The 19053-nt window shown below is 41.5% G+C and overlaps 1 protein-coding gene across 1 annotated transcript in view; it reads left to right on the forward strand.

Moving 5' to 3' along the window:
* babam2 (BRISC and BRCA1 A complex member 2) overlaps nucleotides 1–8478 on the forward strand; it is a 94828-nt gene extending 86350 nt beyond the window's left edge. The window contains exons 9-12 of the mRNA XM_020641587.3: nucleotides 4898–4968; nucleotides 5084–5166; nucleotides 5285–5438; nucleotides 6888–8478. Coding sequence (XP_020497243.1) covers nucleotides 4898–4968; nucleotides 5084–5166; nucleotides 5285–5438; nucleotides 6888–6951 — 372 coding nt within the window. The 3' untranslated portion in view covers nucleotides 6952–8478. The remainder of the gene's footprint in view (nucleotides 1–4897; nucleotides 4969–5083; nucleotides 5167–5284; nucleotides 5439–6887) is intronic.
* Nucleotides 8479–19053: the final 10575 nt, after the last annotated feature.

Here is a 19053-nt window from a genome sequence, read left to right on the forward strand (position 1 = left end):
CAATAACTGGATGTGCGGGCGATGGAGCCATGGGTGCAGTCAGGTTTGAATACCTGCAGATCAAGATCACCTGTCTTGCATCACTCAAACCTCCAGGCAGCCAATAGAAGAAAAGTGACAGTGGGGGGCGGGAAATCCTTTCTCAGGATGGGTGGGAAAGTTCAATGATCCACAGTTCCCTTTAAACACACACACACACACACACACACACACACACACACACACACACACACACACACACACACACACACACATGCAGTGTAACTAGATAAACAGCTTATTGAGTATGTGGCTGTGCAGCTTTTGAAAAAGATAAATTGCCGCCTCCACTGTCCCATGTAAACACAATTGAACAGGAGGCTGACTCACAATGTGTTTAAGAGCCCTTCCAAAAATAAGGAGGAAACACACACACACACACACACACACACACACACACACATATGACCGTGTGTATCACAGATTACAACTTTCCTCTTTCACTAAACGCCGTCATTCATACATGGCTGATGAGTAATCTAAACCATACAGAAGCAGAGAGTCAAATATTTCTGTCTCCAGTTTTATTTATGACCAACGCTGTCCTGAAATGAACCCTACAATTTTACTAGAAAATACCCGCCACTCAGGACTGGATCAAATAAGCAGTGTCAGCGTTATACTGCAGAACAGACACGTACAGAGTATGCAATAAAGACGCAATGGCTTCAATATCACATCTCATTTTTACATTGTTCTTTCACTCCTCTTGTTCCCTTTAACTTTAAGAACTTTAAGACGACTCTGTTTTCCAACCCAGCAAATGTTTTTTTCCTTCTAAATGATTCAAAACTAGTTCAAAATGGAACTTTTTTTCACCCATTTCTAGACATTGATTAGATGTTTACGTTTAGACCAGCAAATCTGCTTCAGTCACAAGATTCATCAAACATTCACCACATCCATTTTCAAGTCTTATCTCAGATATATTGTATATAAAGTGATTGTATAACTGTGAAGTGCATCACAGTCATCACCCATGAGAGATGTAACGGGCAGGATTTGATTTAATCTCCAGGTGCCTGCATGAAGGTTTACAGTTCAACACCCTCAGTGACCAACAACTCTCTTAACCGATTTGCCATTAGGTATTCCTCAACTACTTTCTGTCTTTGTAGCCAGAGCTGTACAGCCTGCGTACCTGTGCATGGCAAATGTACGTCTTTTTTTATCCTTCCTGAAACTGCTCGCTTTACAATGTATCAGAAGCTTCTTGTTAATGTTGAATTAATTAACTAAAACATGTAGGCAAACTTCTGCATACTGTGCACAGTCTCTAAAACTCACTGTAACTTAGGTTAGAGATCATATCATAAAACTTGATTCGAATCATCCCATGTGGGTAAATCCTACCTTGAAAGGACAGGCGTCTGTATATAGGACTTTTGATTCAGTTTTGTTACCTCAAAGTTTCTGCTGCAGGTCTTTTCACAGCAGTGAAATGAAAGCACCTTGTTAAGCTTGCTAGTGTTGCTAGGTGAAAAAGCGGGTCACCTTCATGGCTGGTCGGCTCTCTGACTTCAGGCCTCCTCACCTGCCCAGGAAGCTCATCAGTCAAATGAGCCTTAAGCTCCTCCTCTTTTGACTTTTAAGGATAATCACAACTGTCAACACGCACTAAATAAATTAATCACACAAAGAACAGCGTCTCCTTCTGTGGTGAGCATGTGTTTGAGGAGACGTGTGAATAAATGATCATGTCTTTGTTTAACTTTTTGGGCAGTTTTTTTAGCTCAACCTGTCAGCATACAGCTCATAGCGCTGTGAACTTTTAAAAAACTGATGCCTGTCAGTGTCACACCAACAACGCCAGCAGAGGTAGTTCTGAATGGATGTTCATAACACCATCACTGAGATATAAGAGGTGCTTTGGGATGCCACAGAGATGTAAGATAACCCACCTTAAGATAAGCTCCACAGTACTCTCTTCCTTTTCTAATTTGACGCACAATGTCGCTGTACATGCATGACTTGCATGAAATAAAGAAAACCCTGAAATTGTTACCTTCACTTCCTTCATTTTGAAAGAAATGGAGTCAGTGTATGTAAATGAACACCTTGAGCAGACACTCTTTTCTTGTTCTGTTTGACACAGCTTTAGGCACCGGCTTATTTGGCTGTCAAGTGGCAGGCTAAAGACTTTGTGCTTGTGTGACATTTAAATTCGCTTGTACAAAGATTGCATGTAATACCACTTTTGTACTCTGAGCTGTCTGGTTTTAAAGTGAAAGCAACCATTAAAAAGCTCACCTCTCTTAATCCCTCTACAGGCCAAGGCTCTGTTTACATTCAGAGTAGTCTTTTTTTTTCTCTCACAAAAGCCTCCCAGTACGGTGCTAACAGCGTTTCCTCTCAGGCTGCACACAGACTGAGTTCGCTCTGCCTGTAAGGCCTCACTCGGGGTTAAGAAAGACCCAGAAACATGATGTGGACTGAACTGTCGCTGGGTGGGGATGAGATTGAAAACAATAAACACTTTACTCTTATTCATTAAATGGGATATGTGCAAATGCCTTTGCTTTAAGGGTATTCTTCTTCTCTTATAGGTCAAAGACCTTTAATCATGTTATCGTGACAACCCCAGGTTACTCGCTATCTCCCTGCTTCTGCTCCCTTTGCCCTCTCTTTGTACAGTCAGCTACCAAAAAAAGTCAATTTAATCTTCCCACATCTGTTGCTGCTGTGAGGATCTTCTTTTGTCAGGTGCTTAAAATATGTAAAGTTGAAACAATTAAATGTGGAATTTCTGTTTTTACTATGAAGGGCCTAAAATTAGTTATAAAATCAACAGTTTGTGATGGCATAGAGGATATAAAAGACAATTCCAGTATTTTTCAACATTTTGGGCTCTTAATGACATAAACTGACTGGTAGATTATTTTCAAGCCAAGGAAGAGTGTTTAGGATTAGTATTAAAGAAAGACAATAAATGACTCCCTTTAAAGTCTCCAATGCAGTCAATTCAAATGACATGACTAAAATTTAAAAGAAAAGAGTTTACTGTGTTGCTACAGGGAATAGTTAAAGGGGTCATATTATGCTTTTTCTGGTTTTATATGCTCATTAGTGTGTTTTCCAAGTGTCCTGCATGTTTAGGCACATCTATGTGCAAAAATTCAAAGTCCGCGGAAACACGGCTTCTCCTATGTCCTCCTGTTAGCTGTAGCATTAGCTTCATGTAACGCTCAGTTCTAGCCCCCCTCGATAAAAATGTGTCAGTGTGACGTCTTGTCAGTGTGATATCACTGATTTAAGCCCATTGGCTCGTTGTGGCAAGCCCTGCAGCTCGTGTTGCACGCCCGTTAACTTCTGTAGCACGCCCACTATATGCCGTAGCCTGCGGTAGAACAGTAGTGCTAAGGTGCTAATGTTTATGCTCCCCTCGGAGCCAAAGTGGCTGCATTCCAAATATGGTAAAAGGGGAGTGACATTTCAGAGAACCGTGCTGAGCGACTGACCAATTACGGCAGAGCCGACAGGCCGACCAATCAGATTAGACTTGGCACACGTGGGGACTCTGAACGTGGGCACTTCAGAGCCTCAGAGAGAGAGTCAGAAGAGAGCCGGTGCATGGAGCGGCAGTTCATGAAAACAGACACTTTTTTATAACTTTAGCTATTGCGAACATACTTTAGTAGGTACATAGATTAAATATATGAACCCCAAAAAGGGCATTATATGGGCTCTTTAATAGATGGGTTTTTCATGGCGATATTATATCGTCCCCTGGGCAAATATATCAAATGTGCTTTTTTAATTTTGAATTGCTGAAGGGGTTGCACATTTCATTTTTAACAAGTTGCATTGTTAAAAATGACTGCAGTCGTCCGTACATGTTTGTGTCCAATAGAGTTTGATTAGACTGAAATACAAACAGTTCAGATCGTGAGGTGCATGCAGCCTTTTACAGTGTTGGTCAGTCTGGGGTCTTGACTCCCTTTGTGTAAAAATAGACTGAGAATGTTTTCTCATTTGACAAAACAGCTCTTGATTTAGTTTAATTTTATGGACAAAATATGAAGTTAAAAAAGTTAAATCGCAATAATATCGTGTTGTGAATCAAGTATTGAGATAATATCGCATCATGGGTTCTCTGCTGATTCCCAACCCTATTAGTTAATGTTTTATTTTCTGTGTTTAGAACATATTGTATAGGACATGGATTAAACTTTAAAAAACCTGAAGTCACACAATAACAGAGGTTTCCTACATGTTCTTATAGATATTCTTTTATAGTGTAATTACTTATTTAAAGCTCCTGTGATTACTTTTTTACTGGTTATGGATCAGACTGAAATTAATATTGATGCCTCTAGATGACCTATAAAGGCAAATGTGACCTTCAGCCACGAGATTGATGATTTCTATTTTGTTATTTTTAATCCATCAAAGCAACCCTGCAGGGTAGGTGTCAGCTGATTTTTTTTTTTTTCATTTTCAATAGCTAAGATTCTCACTGAGTTATACCTATTTTTTTATTTTTAAGTAAGATTAGTTGTTTTGTCATAAACCCTACTTAATACGTGTCAGGACAAGATCAGCAAAGAGACAAGAGGAACCGGTTTGTCCAGAGGGGGCGCCAAAATCAACACAAACCAAAAGTTACTCACAGGCGATTTGAAAGCTGATTTATTTATATTGTGCAGCAGATATCCTTTTACTGTTACACTAATTATATCTCATAACTAAACATCCTCATCTACATACTTAATTCTTTAGTGATGTTGTTGTATTTCACTGAGCAAAACTGAATGGATGCCTTCTGAATTCCTCTCTCAGTAAGTCACTGCTGGGGTTCAAGTGCTGTCTTTTTCCAGTTCCATTATGTGCACTAAACTCTTTCCTTTGTTGTCTCTAGGTGCAGTATGTCATCCAAGGCTACCACAAGAGGAGAGAGTACATCGCCGCCTTCCTCAGCCACTTTGGAACGTGAGTCAAGCACACTCTCCTCTGAAGAGATCACAGCATCTTCTGTTTACTGAAGGGTACTGTCGGTGTAAAATAAGACTGAGAGGGGGACATAATGATTGTATGTGTATTGCAGGGGTGTGGTGGAGTATGATGCTGAAGGATTCACAAAACTCACTTTACTACTTATGTGGAAGGACTTCTGCTTCCTCGTACACGGTAGGAAAGTCAGAAAAAAACCTGCTTGTGTGGGTAATGACACTGCATGGCTTTCTCATCTGCTAGGTTCAAAACTGATGCAATAATCTTTTTTACTGTGTCCCTCTGCTCCTGGTAGTGGATCTCCCGCTGTACTTCCCCAGGGACCAGCCCACCCTCACCTTCCAGTCTGTGTACCACTTTACCAACAGCGGGCAGCTCTACTCTCAGGTGCAGAAGTCGTACCCCTACAGCCCCCGCTGGGACGGCAATGAGATGGCAAAGAGGGCAAAGTGAGTGGTGCTGCCTCATCAGATCTGACGCCTTCTGGAAATTTCACTACTTGATGAGTGTAATGGCAAGGAAAAAAATTGAAAATTGCCATTACAATGAGTGTAGTTTTTTAAACTTTAAGAAACATTTTAAACTAGTTTGTACGCACATAGACAAACACTGATGACCAATAATCTGCCTTAAAGGAACAAAAGAAAGTTTCATAAGTCTTTCATTTTAAATTTTAAATTTTAAATCACAGGTTAAGATCATTTCAAGACCGAGTCACACGTACTCATGCTGTGTCTCATGCATGAGTACGCAACAGGAAGCCTTTAAGCGTCAGCCACAGACTTATATCCGCTTGCTTTTCACCTGGCAAAGGTAAATATTTGACGTGAATATTTAACGATCTGACTGACCACGGAAGGCAACACATGATCTGTTTTACTCAAAGGTTGTCTGAGAACATTTTCTTCACTTATGCTGTGTATTTTCATTTTAATAAACGTTTTTTGAAAGCCTCAGCGAAGGTTTTAAACGATTAAGGAAGATCTGTCTAAATGTTTGCTTAGTACTCTTAATGAGTCAATAGTCAAAGAGCAAGAAATCAAATAAATAAGTTTAACACACACAGTTCAGTCCTCTGTCTGGACTGTCTGATACTACATGAACCTCGGAACCATCAAACTTCAAATGATTTTCAATGCTTATTGGCATGATTTAGTTTTTTTTACGTTTCTCTAGATAACACTATAGGAGTCTTGTCAGTTAAATTCTTGTATATAATCAATTGGATGCATTATGGTTGTGCATATACATAATTGAATCCTTTTAAAATCAAATAAGAACACTTAAAAGACATCTTATTTATTTATTTACAATATTCATTTAAAGTGGCAAACAAATCCAATCATTATTTCAGCTTCAGTCAAGATTATAAATTTCTCTTTTTTTGTTATTTACAAGTAATTTCAACATCTTCTTATCACTCTTTAACTCTAAACACAGTCAATATGTCTCCGCCTTCTGGGGAGCCCAGTGGTTAGTGCATGCACCCACCACACATGATTCTAACAAAATACACAGTTTGAATCTACAGATACAAGAGTGGCATCAATGTTCTCATCTGACTCTCTACAAGAACTCATGAAGATGTTATAGATTTAGTATAAGTAGATAAAACTGTATGCATGTTGCTAAACACCATGAACTGTTATTTCACTTGCTTTTGTCCGTCCTGTGTCTTTCTCATGTGTGATAGTACATGCAGAGTAGATATCTCATGTAGTTGTATTTTTAACAAGTAAACACATTCTGCCTTTCATCTGCACTTTCATACACGCCGCTGGGACTGGCCTAGTGAGTTTGTTAGATGCTTTGAAGTACAATTATTGTCACATTTGATGTTTTATTTTCTGTTCTCGCTCTCTCTCTCTCTCTCTCTCTCTCTCTCTCTCTCACCCCAGGGCGTACTTCAAGACTTTTATCCCTCAGTTCCAAGAGGGAGCCTTTGCCAACGGGAAACTCTAGTGCTCTCCAGCTTTATGACATGCCTGGAGAGTTGCCTGTGGGAGTGTGTATGTGAGTGTGTGTTTGTGCATGCCCCTGTGTACCTGTAAGTGAGTATGCACAGACTAATGTTTGTGAAATGTTCCAACAGTACATTGAGAGTGACCGTGGGTTTGTTGGCGCACAGACTTTGTGAATTCCATCTTTTGACCTTGAAATGGCTCTTAGTATAAGTTCTCCTTTAGTTTTTCATTTAGGTTTAAATAGAGTGTAGAGGTTGAGAAGAAGTCTGGAGGGCACTGTCATATATTTCTGAAATGAGAGGCTGACAAAGACTTAGTGTTGTAAATACAAGGGAGTGATGTGACTTTTACATTCTCCACCTCTTTAGTGAAAATAACAGACACATGAGCATCGTGAACATGCCGCACAAATTTGTGGGAGCAGCCTAAAATGTGTATCTTCTTTGCTTGTTCGCCAGCCATAAACTGTATTGATCGAGTGAAACAAGCAGCCTCCTGGTTGGAAAGTTGAAGCTAATGCAGTAGCACCTTAAACCTGAATTCTTTCAAATGGCCAGCAGGGGGTCCAATAGTCGCAAAAAAAAGATGTAAACAAGTTAAATAAAAAGTAACCCTTCTTCCTTGATTGAAAAACCTCAGTAACTTCAGAGTGTATAATCTGTATTGGTAATTTAAGTCTTCTATAATATAGCATGACATTCATTGAGGAAGTAATGGTCAGGGTTAAAATATCATCAAGGATAAAGCAGTGTCCGCGTTATGGCCTGGTTACTTCAGCCACCCCTAAGAAAGCCTTGTTCAGCTTTCAGTTTTCAATCTTTGGTAAGTACATTTGGTTTAAAGGCAGTTTCTTCACTAGCCATAATTAATATCACAGTTACCATTAATCAGAGATGAGCTTGTCCTGGATTTAGCTTACGACTATGTTTGCTCCTTACAGTGCCACCTTCTCGTCCAAAAAATTAACTTCTATCCAAGATTCAAAACACCAAGATAGTCATGGCCGAAATGTTTAACTAGAGGCTTCTAAAAGGTCGTCCATAAAGTGATTGCTGACATCACAGTGGCTACATCCACTTCTTGTATGCAGGCTTTTCTGCCTAAAGGCTTTTCTCTCTAAAAGGATCTCCACAACACCCTGTACAGTCAGTCTGTCGGATGTTACAAAAACTATTATTGTTAAAAAGTGTTGTGCCAATGGCTTAAAGCATTCAAACCCCAGAGGTCCGCCATCACTATTCTCCATCCAGAGCGGCCGTTGCGTTGGTATGTAAACAATATGAAAACGAACTAACTACATGTAAATCACAAAGAGCTGTGGGGACAATTCAAAACTCCTTTGTTCACTGTTGTCTCTATCACTAACAACATGTTAGAGTTTGGCTGCACTTTGTCAGAATATCTACATGACTTTTCCTTTTAACTGTCTGTCTGTTTCATTGAAGCATTCAAAGGACAATACTGTACGTTAATGAAGAATAAGTTCTGTCTGAGTTTCTATCCAGTAAAGAAGTCTGTTTCCCTCCGACAGTGTGGAGTTCTTTTGTCTTCGGTCTCCACTTTGTTTTTTTGCCTCACTTGTTTTTGATATAATCGAACTCATGGGAAACACGTGGTAATTGTATTCTTTATTAATTCTCGTTGAATCCAACCCTAATGTGCTGTGATTGGCTAGTACTTTTTGCATCAACGTTGACGTTTAGAGCTTTTTACCAAGAGGCTCTTTCACCATGGAGTTAAGGTTGTCAAAATTGTTGATACTTTCAATTTGTACCCCATGTTTTAAAATAATATAATCTTGATAAAAAAACTGAAATTTCCCCTTGCGGGGATCAATAAAAGTAAATCTTAATCTTAATCTTAAAGTAAATCTTAATCTTAATCTTAATAATCGATAGTAGTAGGTACAGTCCCACACCTTAAAATATATATATAAATGTGGATCTTCTGTCACATTTTTAGCCAGAAAGAGAGAAAGAGCATTGTCTAAATGATACAAATACTTTGGCAACGTAAGCTTATTCGTGCATTTAGAGTTTGTCAGCAATTTTTAGTCATAAAGAAGAAGGAAATACACAATGTTATTCATCCTGTTTGTAAACTGATTAATGTAATGCCAATTCATCCAATTTAGCCATTAAAGCTGTGTACTCCCCGACCTACACTGCCAGCATTTGTATAGCTGAAAACAGAAATTGAAAATGCATTCAAAAAGAACGCAAAGCCAAATTGTCAAGGAAAATAATTGTCATGATTCTGTCGTCTTGTTCTTAAAATTTCACTCTAATATAATCATGTGCACACCTTAGCACCCCAATGCATTTATAAACCTTAAGAGATACTGCTGCATTTTACACTCCCTCAATGTGCCTGTGTAACAAGGAGCTGCAGCAAACAGAGGATGTGTGTGTGTGTGTGTGTGTGTGTGTGTGTGTGTGTGTGTGTGTGTGTGTGTGTGTGTGTGTGTGTGTGTGTGTGTGTGTGTGGATGTGCACATGCATGTGCTTGAGCGTGCGCCTGCTTGTTTTCATCATTAAATATGAGGGTCATAGTTAGGGGTCCTTCCCGGCCTGAGGCGCAGCCCTTTGCTATATTTATTGTTGGTAATGCAGCAACTGTCAAGTCTAATTGAGAACTATAGGGTGAATGTATCTGGGGCATTTAATAGCATCAAGGCTCTTAATAAAATAATTAAAAAGCAAGATTCTTTTTGTCTTTTTCACTGCCCCGCTCCATGTTTCTTGCTCTAACCTTTGCCGACCTGCTTTCAAAACATCTGTCGTCAGCCGCGGGATGAGCTGCTCTCATTTTGGGATGTCTGAGAGGGGGGGGGGGGGGGGGGGGGTGTTACAGAAGAAGAGAGGAAGCAAGCTGATAGGAAGCAGCTTTAACGAGCACGAGGAAATAAGTTTGACTTGACAGTAAAATTGAGACATCACGACTCGTAATGCTCTTTTAATACTAGTGAAACTAGTGAATGTGTCTTTGGACTGAGCCTCAGAGGTTATGTTCGACTTTCTCTCTGTCCCCCTTAACCCCCTTCATAATCTAATACTAAACGACTTTTACATTTTCATTTGTTAACAGTATTGAGATAAAGTCTATTGGACCAAAAACAATCCATCATAATAACATTTAATATTCAGAATCAGATGTTTGATTGAATCCATCCGACCATGATCTACCTCTTATCCGGGGACGGGTCACGGTGGCAGCGGGCTAAGCGAAATGCCCCAGAAGTCCCTCTCCCCAGCAATGTTTCCCAGCCCCTCCTGGTGGATCTCAAGGTTTCCAGGCCAGAAGGGATATATAATCCCTCCAGCGAGCTCTCTGGGTCTACCCCTGGGCCTCCTCCTAGTAGGACCTGTCCAGAAGACCTCCCGAGGGAGGGGACGAGGAGACTTCCTGATCAGATGCTCAAACCACCTCAACTGGATCCTTTCGATGTGAATTCACAAGATCTCCAAGCTCCTTGCCCTATCTCTAAGGATGAGCCCAGCCACCCTTCTGAGAAAACTCATTTTCGACCACTTGTTTCCACAATGTCACTCTTTCGGCCACTACCCCATAGGTCATGACCATTGGCGAGGGTTGTACCGTAGACTGAGCTTTAACTTCTGTTCGATTGAAGTACGACATAACGTGCATCACACATTTTGGTTAATCGGAAAGAAACCCCCACAAGGTGATGCAGGACACGTCTTGACTGTCAGGTTTTTGATCAGCTTTAAAAACCTGTTCACTGTGAAGCAGAGAAATCAAAAGCTACATTTTTTTATTTGAAAATGATGGAAATTGATTTAAATAGATTTTTACTTCTCCTTAAAAGTGTCTGTTGGATTCTCCAGTGAACAGTGAACCTGCACGGTGAACACGGTAACCTTCAGGAATTACTTTACCATGTTTTTTCTAACACTAATATGCGTCTCTAGTCTGGAATCTGCGTTAGGCTTTTTTTGGCAAGTTTCTTAGAAAACACATTTAAAAAATATCTCACAAAATGTTTGGGAATGAGGCTCAGCTCATCACCCTTATAGTTGATCTCCTTGGTGCCACTAACTTGCTCTGTGTCATTAGTTTTCTTCTGGCTGGTTTTCAGAATCAGCAGTAGCTCAGTCTGTAAGGACTTGGACTGGGAACTGGAGGTTTTTTCAGTCAAGTCCCAGTTATGAGTTAATGGCAGGTCTGGAAATTGGTCTGGTTGCAGGAGAGGTGCGAGTTCAATTCCCAAGCTCGGGGCACTCATCCATGTGCTGCCCCATCTCTCCTCTTGTATTTCATTCTATGTGGGTGTAGCAGGTCTTAAAAATAACAGAGGGAAACTTATGAAAGGGATTATTAAAGTCATTCATTATTTGTATAGCGCCAATTCATAACAAGTGTTATCTGGAGACACTTCACAAAAGAGCATTTTAAAGACCTTACTCTTTGTTAAGGAAAATGGGATAAGATGCAGGAAGGATTTCTCCTTTGTAGTCCTCGTGCTCCTGTTGTCCACACTTCCTTGTCGCTGAGGTCAGAGGTCGGGGCAGGCTGTGCAGTAAAGTGTATCTTCTTGTTCCTCTTCTTCTTCTACTACTGTATAACTTGCTTTTCCTTCTACCACCTCAAAAAAAAAACTCAATTTTCACAATGTGTATTTACAATGTCGTACATCTTTGCCTTTTCTTAATGAACTCAGGACCCTCAGTCAGATGTAATTCATATGTTAGATTGCCTTATGTTCACTGGAAAATAAGGAAATACAAATGAGACACTCAAGGTGAGTGAACAACATGTAATTACGTGCAACATGTATGTATCAAAGATGCTCACATACTGTATATCCACAAGAGCAGACCCCTTTGTCTTATTTATCAAAATGATGGATCACTTTCAGATCTCAGATACTCCATGGATGTATAAGTTTAAACCATATTTTTAACCAGCATTACACAAAGTGAGCCAATTTAGATTGTCAATCAGTAAAAAAAATAAAAAGTCTACATTCCCAAAGTTTTCTTTGCTCCTTGATGTTGACTCAAGTTGGCATAAGCTCTTTAAGTAACTCATGAACAATTCCTCTCAAAGACTCTTAAAACTGTGTCACTGTTTGCCATCTTTAAGTCACGTTCAGTTAGCCTCCTCCCTCCCCGAGCCCGAAACATGGCTCACCTTTACACGCTTTTAAGCAACTTACCAAGGATTTATCCAGTGTAATGATCCTGTGGAGGTGCTGCTCAAGGTACCTTTTGAAGATGTATTTCTCAGCCCCCTGAATCACAGAGCAGAGGTCTGCCAACCCTCCCAGCTAAGACTCCAAATCCACTAATCCAGCCGTCTTTAAGAGATCTCGACGGCAGTCGGATGGAATAATTAAAGGCTGGAATAATTAGCTTGGAATCTGTGGACGGGGATGATTAAATTGATGAGCGTTTTATTTATTTTTTCTGTGGTCCCCATGAGTTTGCGCTTTGCTGGACTGGGTCTGGATTTTAGGAACAATTTAAGATGCAGTGATTTCCCCTCAGAGAAAGATTGGAGGGTTAATTGGTGTTTCGGCTTTGTTTGAACTATTGTTTCACTCCACTGAGTGCCCTCAGGTGAGAAGAATTTCATTAGCCAGTGGCAGGACAGAGCTAACTTGATCCAACAAAGTAATGGACGTAAAAGGCTAACAAGAGGCCTGTCTGCTCCAGAAGCAGGTGTCCTTAGCTCAAGGGAGCTGGCAAACATGAATATTAGCATTAGATTAACATTAACCGCTCCGGTGACAACCCTATAAGCAGCTAGCTCGGAGGCAGCGAGGACCTGCCAGCCCAGAGAACTGACAAGTGTGTGAAACAGGATCACTTAAAGCTCAGCAACGAGCACCTTCCTGGGCAATAACCCAGAGTTAGCTCTTGGCATCACTCACCCGGCTTCACCTCAGAAGTCGGGCAAGTCGCCGGAAACTTTTTTTTGAGTAATGTGTGGAAGAACGACAAAGTAGCATGACATGAGGCACTGCCATCGACGGTATACCTCGTGAAAAGGAAAAACAGAAAAGTGTGAAAGGTGATTGAAAAATCCTGAATCATCTCCTCGTAAACAAGAGGCGGTGAACAGGCGGGGACGCTGCGAGGTTAATCAGAAGGAAACAAGGAGCATCCAAAAGGCCTGAATATGTCAGCGAGCGGTAACAGCCGCCTTGTTCAAGATTGTTTACTTCCCTCTCCTGTCACTGTGTCCGAATCACCCGATCCGTCAGCCTCGCCTGATTCTTCTTTTCCCGTCTTTATTTTTTGAGCAGCAGCCTTTTGACTTTACATATTCCCCCAGAAAACAAAAAACAAAAGACAAACAGTTAGCCGAGTGAAAGAGGAAGGAGGGGGAGAAATCACAAACTCTAGTGACTGTGGGGTAATGTTTTGTCTGTAACTACAAATTCAGAGTGACATATGGGGAGTTTTCTTTTTTTCCCCTTCTCATCTTCTGCATGTTTGGAGGGAGGGGGGTGAGGGGGTGGGGGGGGGGGGGGGGTGTATGAGGAGGGGTGGATTTCAGAGACTATGCAGCATTTGCGATGCAGCGTAGGGTTGTTGATGCGAGCCATGTTGAGGATGATGGAGCTGAGAGGCTTAACTAATTTTGGAAAGAGAGAGCAGGAGGAGGAGAGCGGGGGGGGGGGGGGGGATTTGGGGCCTTTTGTTACAGCCTGTTTGATCTGGGAATTTGTAAAAAATGGCCCAGAGATGTCGTGAAAATGAGAGAATTACTGCTCGGGTCCCTCACTCTTCTTTTTTTCATCGAACTCGAGGAGCACGAGAACTCTAATGCATTCCTGAGTCAAAGCGTCACATCTTTCTTCCCCCCCCCTCCCTTCTTGCTTACAGATAATAACTGGATCTAGTTAAACCCTGATTGTTAATTGCTAATTACTTCCTCGAACATGAGAAGCCAGGAGAGCGTGGCTAAGCTGATCAAATGAGTGTTCTCTCTGGTGCTTGTAGGTTTCTCCCCCGTTTTGTCTCGTCTTCGTGTTGAGGCGTTCTGGATGCTTTTTTCGATGCTTTTTGACAAGATAAAGACTGATTTCTGTCGAAGAGGGGCTCTCCCACTCCTCATCCCCCCCCCCCCCCCGGGTGTGATCATAAGACACTTGATTTAAACCTTTCATGGGTTAACCAAAGCACATCCCGCAGGTGTTTTTCTCCCTGGAATCCAGCTCTTGGTTCCCCTACATTAAGTAAGCAGTTTGGCGTCAGTTCAATGTTCTTGATTGTCGTAAAAGATGAGACTCAATTTACTTCAAATTGCTCAGACCTGGCACCCCGTGTTCCCTCTGCAGAAAGAGGATTTCAGGGCTTTAATGGAGGTTTTAAAGGTAATGTTTGGCAACAATCGCTGAGCTCAGGTGAATCACCTTTTTATCAGATGGTTTTCAGGAAAGTCATGCTGGATGGAATATTTTGGGACGTTTACTCACTTTAATTTACTCCTCTTGTTGTCTTCTTTTACTCCTCAGTGGCTCTTGCTTTGCCTCTCTTGCCCCTCTCAGATTCCTCCCTTGTTTCCTCCCTCCCTCCCTCCACTAGCTACCTGAGGAGCTGTCAGTCTGGATTGCAGCGCTGTCGGTTCATCCTGTCAGGCTGAGGGACGCGTTCTGATCAGCCGCGGACACTGATAGACCTGTCAGGTGAGATGACAACCGCGAGAGAAGACACGCACAGACAGGTACATGTAATGTGACAAGACTCCTTCATCCCTCCACCACCGCCACCAAGCCTTCCCGCTTCCCTTCAGTACCACCCCCCCCCCCCCCCACCCTCCATCCCCCGTCCGCACTTCCGAAAAATAAATATCCATGTGTTGGAAGTTGGAGGAGTGCACAAGGGATGAGCATGTTTCCTGACGAGTTGAGGGAAACTTTCCTTTTGAGCCTGAGCCGATGTGATGCAGCCACGTGATGAAGTACAGCTCGGGCTGCAGTCTGCTATCATGTCAGCTTGCAGTTTGAATGTTTTTTTTTTTTCCTGCACACAGTCTGCATGAAATTAAAGATAAAAGTATCCGTCCACCTTCTTCCAAAGTATGCAGACTGCAGACCGCCGTTTTAAATATCAGAATCCTCATTTAGAGCCCAAATCTCCTGTTTTTGAATTTGCCCGACTGGCAAAAACAAGCAAAATGTTTCAAATTTTCCAATCATGTCACTACTATTGGCGCAAGCTATAATATTTAAGATGCTTTGAATCTACTTGTTTTAAAATGATCGTTTAATTCAATAAGATTTGGATGATTGATAACAGTTGTCACCTGGAGCTGAATGCACCAGCTGTTCTTAATTATTAACTTTTACCTATCAGACCCTGGAACTCTTTGATAATACTTCCCTCTCACATCTACTGATGTGAATGTACGTTTCTGCAAAGGCATGGTTATCCTGCAGGATCACTGTTTTACAAGAGCGTAAGAAAATCCCTGTAGAGAACGTTTTACATCCTGCTACCCAAGGAATTCAAAGTAAAAGAAATGAGCCATGCATCAGAAACAGAATGGTTTTAAAAATGTGATGATAACTTGGTAAGTAATACTTCAGACGTCTACTGATCCACAACATCGAGCAGCCACACCGCTCAAGAATATGCTGCATGCAGGCATAACTAGGGGTTTCCACAGGAGCCACTCTCTCTAGTTAATGCTCGTTTTTTCAACAGAGTAGATTGACCTGGACAGGAAGTCGGAGAGAGCATCTGGGCAATTTCTAAATAAAAAACAATATATAGACTCCCGATAGTATATACCATTCCTTTACGGTATCAACATTACCTCAAAACAGGCCTCAAATGAAAAACAAATCAACATCAGAAAGACAAAATAACCTGTCGTTGCCATGTTGATGTCTTTTCCCCCCCCCGAGTGATCTTGATTACCCTCAAGTCCAGCTGCTCATGGCTCCGCTGCGCTTACACTTTAGAAACTGATCCGATAGCCTAGGGCGCAGAGACGTAAAGCCGCGCACATGGATGCTGTGGAATCTACCTTTAACATTCAGCCAGGGAGGATCAGTTCAGAGACACGGATTAAGTTGATGTGTTTTAATAAATCAGAGCATATCTCATTAAACACAAAAACAAACAGGTGGCTTCCCTCCCTCGAAAACAAATATGAATCTTTTCCTCTTATATCTCTGTGCATATCTTCTTGACACTGCTGTCACAATCTGTCAGTTTGACTTGTGTTCGATATATAAACAATCGTCCAAAAGCCCAAATATGATCAACCCTTTGAAATAAAGCATGCAGTGTTTCCAGTGTGGTGTTTTCCTCATTTCTAATGTAACAAAGTAAACCATGTCACCACCTTTTGACTGTTCTACAGATTATCCTGCCAGATTTTTGGTGTGAGGTGTGTACTGAAGAGTGACCTGACCTGCTCAAAAGAAAGTTGTGGCCAGAGCAATTACAAACCGTAAGTATTAAACATGTTCAATATTTCCATTTTGATGTGTGAGAGTTTGCTTTTTAAAAAAAGAAAAAACATCAGTAAATTAAAAATGTCAACCAGTGTGTTTGCCCTTCTCTCCCCCGTGTCAGTGTATCCACACATCAGAGCTCTGTGGCAGCTCCTCCACATCAGGTCCCCCCCCCCCGCTTCTCAACCTCTGTGCAGATGTAAACTGTTGACCTCTCTCTGCTCCTGTGGCTCAGTGGGTCATGTCCTGGAGGACTGCATGTAAAAATAAAAAGGGGACAAACGGTGCGCTCGTCGCAGCAAATGAGATAAGAGCAGAGGGTGAGAGAAGGACGAGGAGGAGGCAGAGAGAGGGAAGTGATGGTGGTAGTCGGGGGTGGGAGGAGGGTGGGGGATGGCTCATGCCAAGTGACACAAACCCCCCTTGGCAGCCTAATTAAATTTTCCACTTTTCCACACTCACATTAAGCCTCCATCGAGCCGGAAGGAATGGACGCACCAGAGGAGTCGACCCCAGGAAGGAGATCAACCACCCCCCTCTTACTCCCCCCTGAATCACCACCCCCTTCAATTCCCCAATTCCATTTGTTCAATGATGTTAGAGTCCCAATCAATACCTTCCTTTATTTTTAAAACGTGTTAAACCATTTTGTCAGGGGCATTTCTTCCCTTAAATGTCAGACATTAAGGCTTATGGAGAGTACGTCTTTCTTGACTGACAGACGTCTCCACAGTCAATAATGATTACTGCGTACTTATCAATCTTTTGCTTTTTCACTCAACATGATGGTACGCTTTAAAAAAAAGTCCCTCCATAAACCCTGTGGTAATGTAACAGACACTTAGTTGTACAATCATTCACAAATAATGATGTGGAAAACAAATGCCAAAATGTTCCATTAATGGACGATGTTCCCACAGTGGCTTTTCCTCTGTGCTCATGGTGGGTGTCTTAAACGTCATCGTGTAGACCTGTTATGTTTCAGATTGTAAGTCATATAAACATGATGAACATGATCAACCATTAGAACACAGCTAATGTTAGCATTCAGCCAGTTCCTCCCTGATATTAACGTTTACACATTTATAAAACTCTGAGGTCAAACTCACTGGAAGTGTTTTATCTCATGTCACATTAAACGTTAACTGCGATGCTCTCTCTTCCACTGAACTTAACGTTTACAGCCTTCGCTGGGCTTCATAACCTGCCTTTAGAAACCACTGGATGACATCACTGAGACCATGTCCATGTTTTATATTGTCCACAGAGCAAACAGGCTAACACATCAGTGCTAGTTGTAAGGCTGATGAAGCCACTGGACCAGGGAATCATTCAAACTATAGCTAGTTTTCCACCGCAGAAGCAGCATCATAAAATATCAAATGTAAGTGCAGCGCGACCAGCACAGACAACAACAAGGTCAGCATTGACTGTAGTTATTCATGTTGAGTTAACCGCCGTGTGTCATGTTGATGTCGTTTGTCACGAAAGTGGTCTCTTGTATGAGCATGACAAAACAGGGAGGGACATTGTGACTGATAAGACTCGATCATTGACAGAATACATGTGTCCACGTCATGGTTTCCGAAAGTATCAATTTGAGCCAGTCACTGGAGCATCCTGGACGCTCGGCATAAACGTGTAAAAGTGTAATCTTTAGATGTGCCATGTCTAAAATGTTGACCTGTTTAGAAACCATTGAACAAAAAAATAAGTTTTAGTCATGAGGAGATGAGGACCTAACAAGCATGTGGGCAGCAGTTGCCACTTCCTGAGCACTTTGGGGGTTCCCAAGGCACCCAGAGTGGCATTCGAGGGACAGATTACACATTGCACCTCACCAAGCACTTTTCATGCATCAAGCAATGACAATTTTTGAATCTTTATGTAAAAAATGCTTTTTGGTTGTTTAGGAAACTGACAAATGGTTTGGGTTGAAAACACGTTGCCAGCTGGTTTTACATAAACAGTGGTTTTCTGAAACAATCCAAAAATTGTGCCTACACAACCAAAGGCTGGCTCCACACTAGATTAATTTAGGCCCAACTTTGGGCCCATCTTGCCCCCCTCAATGATCCGGGGGCATGGCCCGATTCAAGACTAATTGTTAATATCAAATATGTGTTATTGTTAATATATTATATTTACAATTAGCCAGATTGGTCTGGTTCTGACAGAATTCCAACAATCAAACAAGCAGACCAGGAAGTATTACCAACCTGATGCTGAGTATAACAACTCACCTCCAGCTCACGCTGCAAAGCGTAAAAAGCTTCGCTTACACTGTTTTCTCAGCCAGGATTTCATCTATATTCTTAAAAAAATGTTCCCCGCTGGAAAACATAACGTGTGCCAGGACAGCCAGGTGATGACGTCGATTGTCCTCCATATTTGTTGTTCTGAAGTCACAATTGATCATGGAAGTTTCTGTGAGATCTGGTGTCTATGGAAATGCCAATGTGAAATGTTACTTCAAACTTCAGGTGTGTGGTCTCGCAGTCCGGCCTTGTGTGTGTCTTCAGAGGATTACAATGTTAAAACTGGTTGAAACTGTCCACATGTCTGTGTTCTCCCCAATTAATCAAATCAGTTAAGATGTGTCTAGTGTGTAGTGACGCTGACAGCCAGGATGAAATATACATTTGAACATGTGCGTACAGATGT

Source organism: Labrus bergylta, chromosome 18 (genome assembly GCF_963930695.1).
Source record: "Labrus bergylta chromosome 18, fLabBer1.1, whole genome shotgun sequence".
Taxonomy (NCBI): Eukaryota; Metazoa; Chordata; class Actinopteri; order Labriformes; family Labridae; genus Labrus; species Labrus bergylta.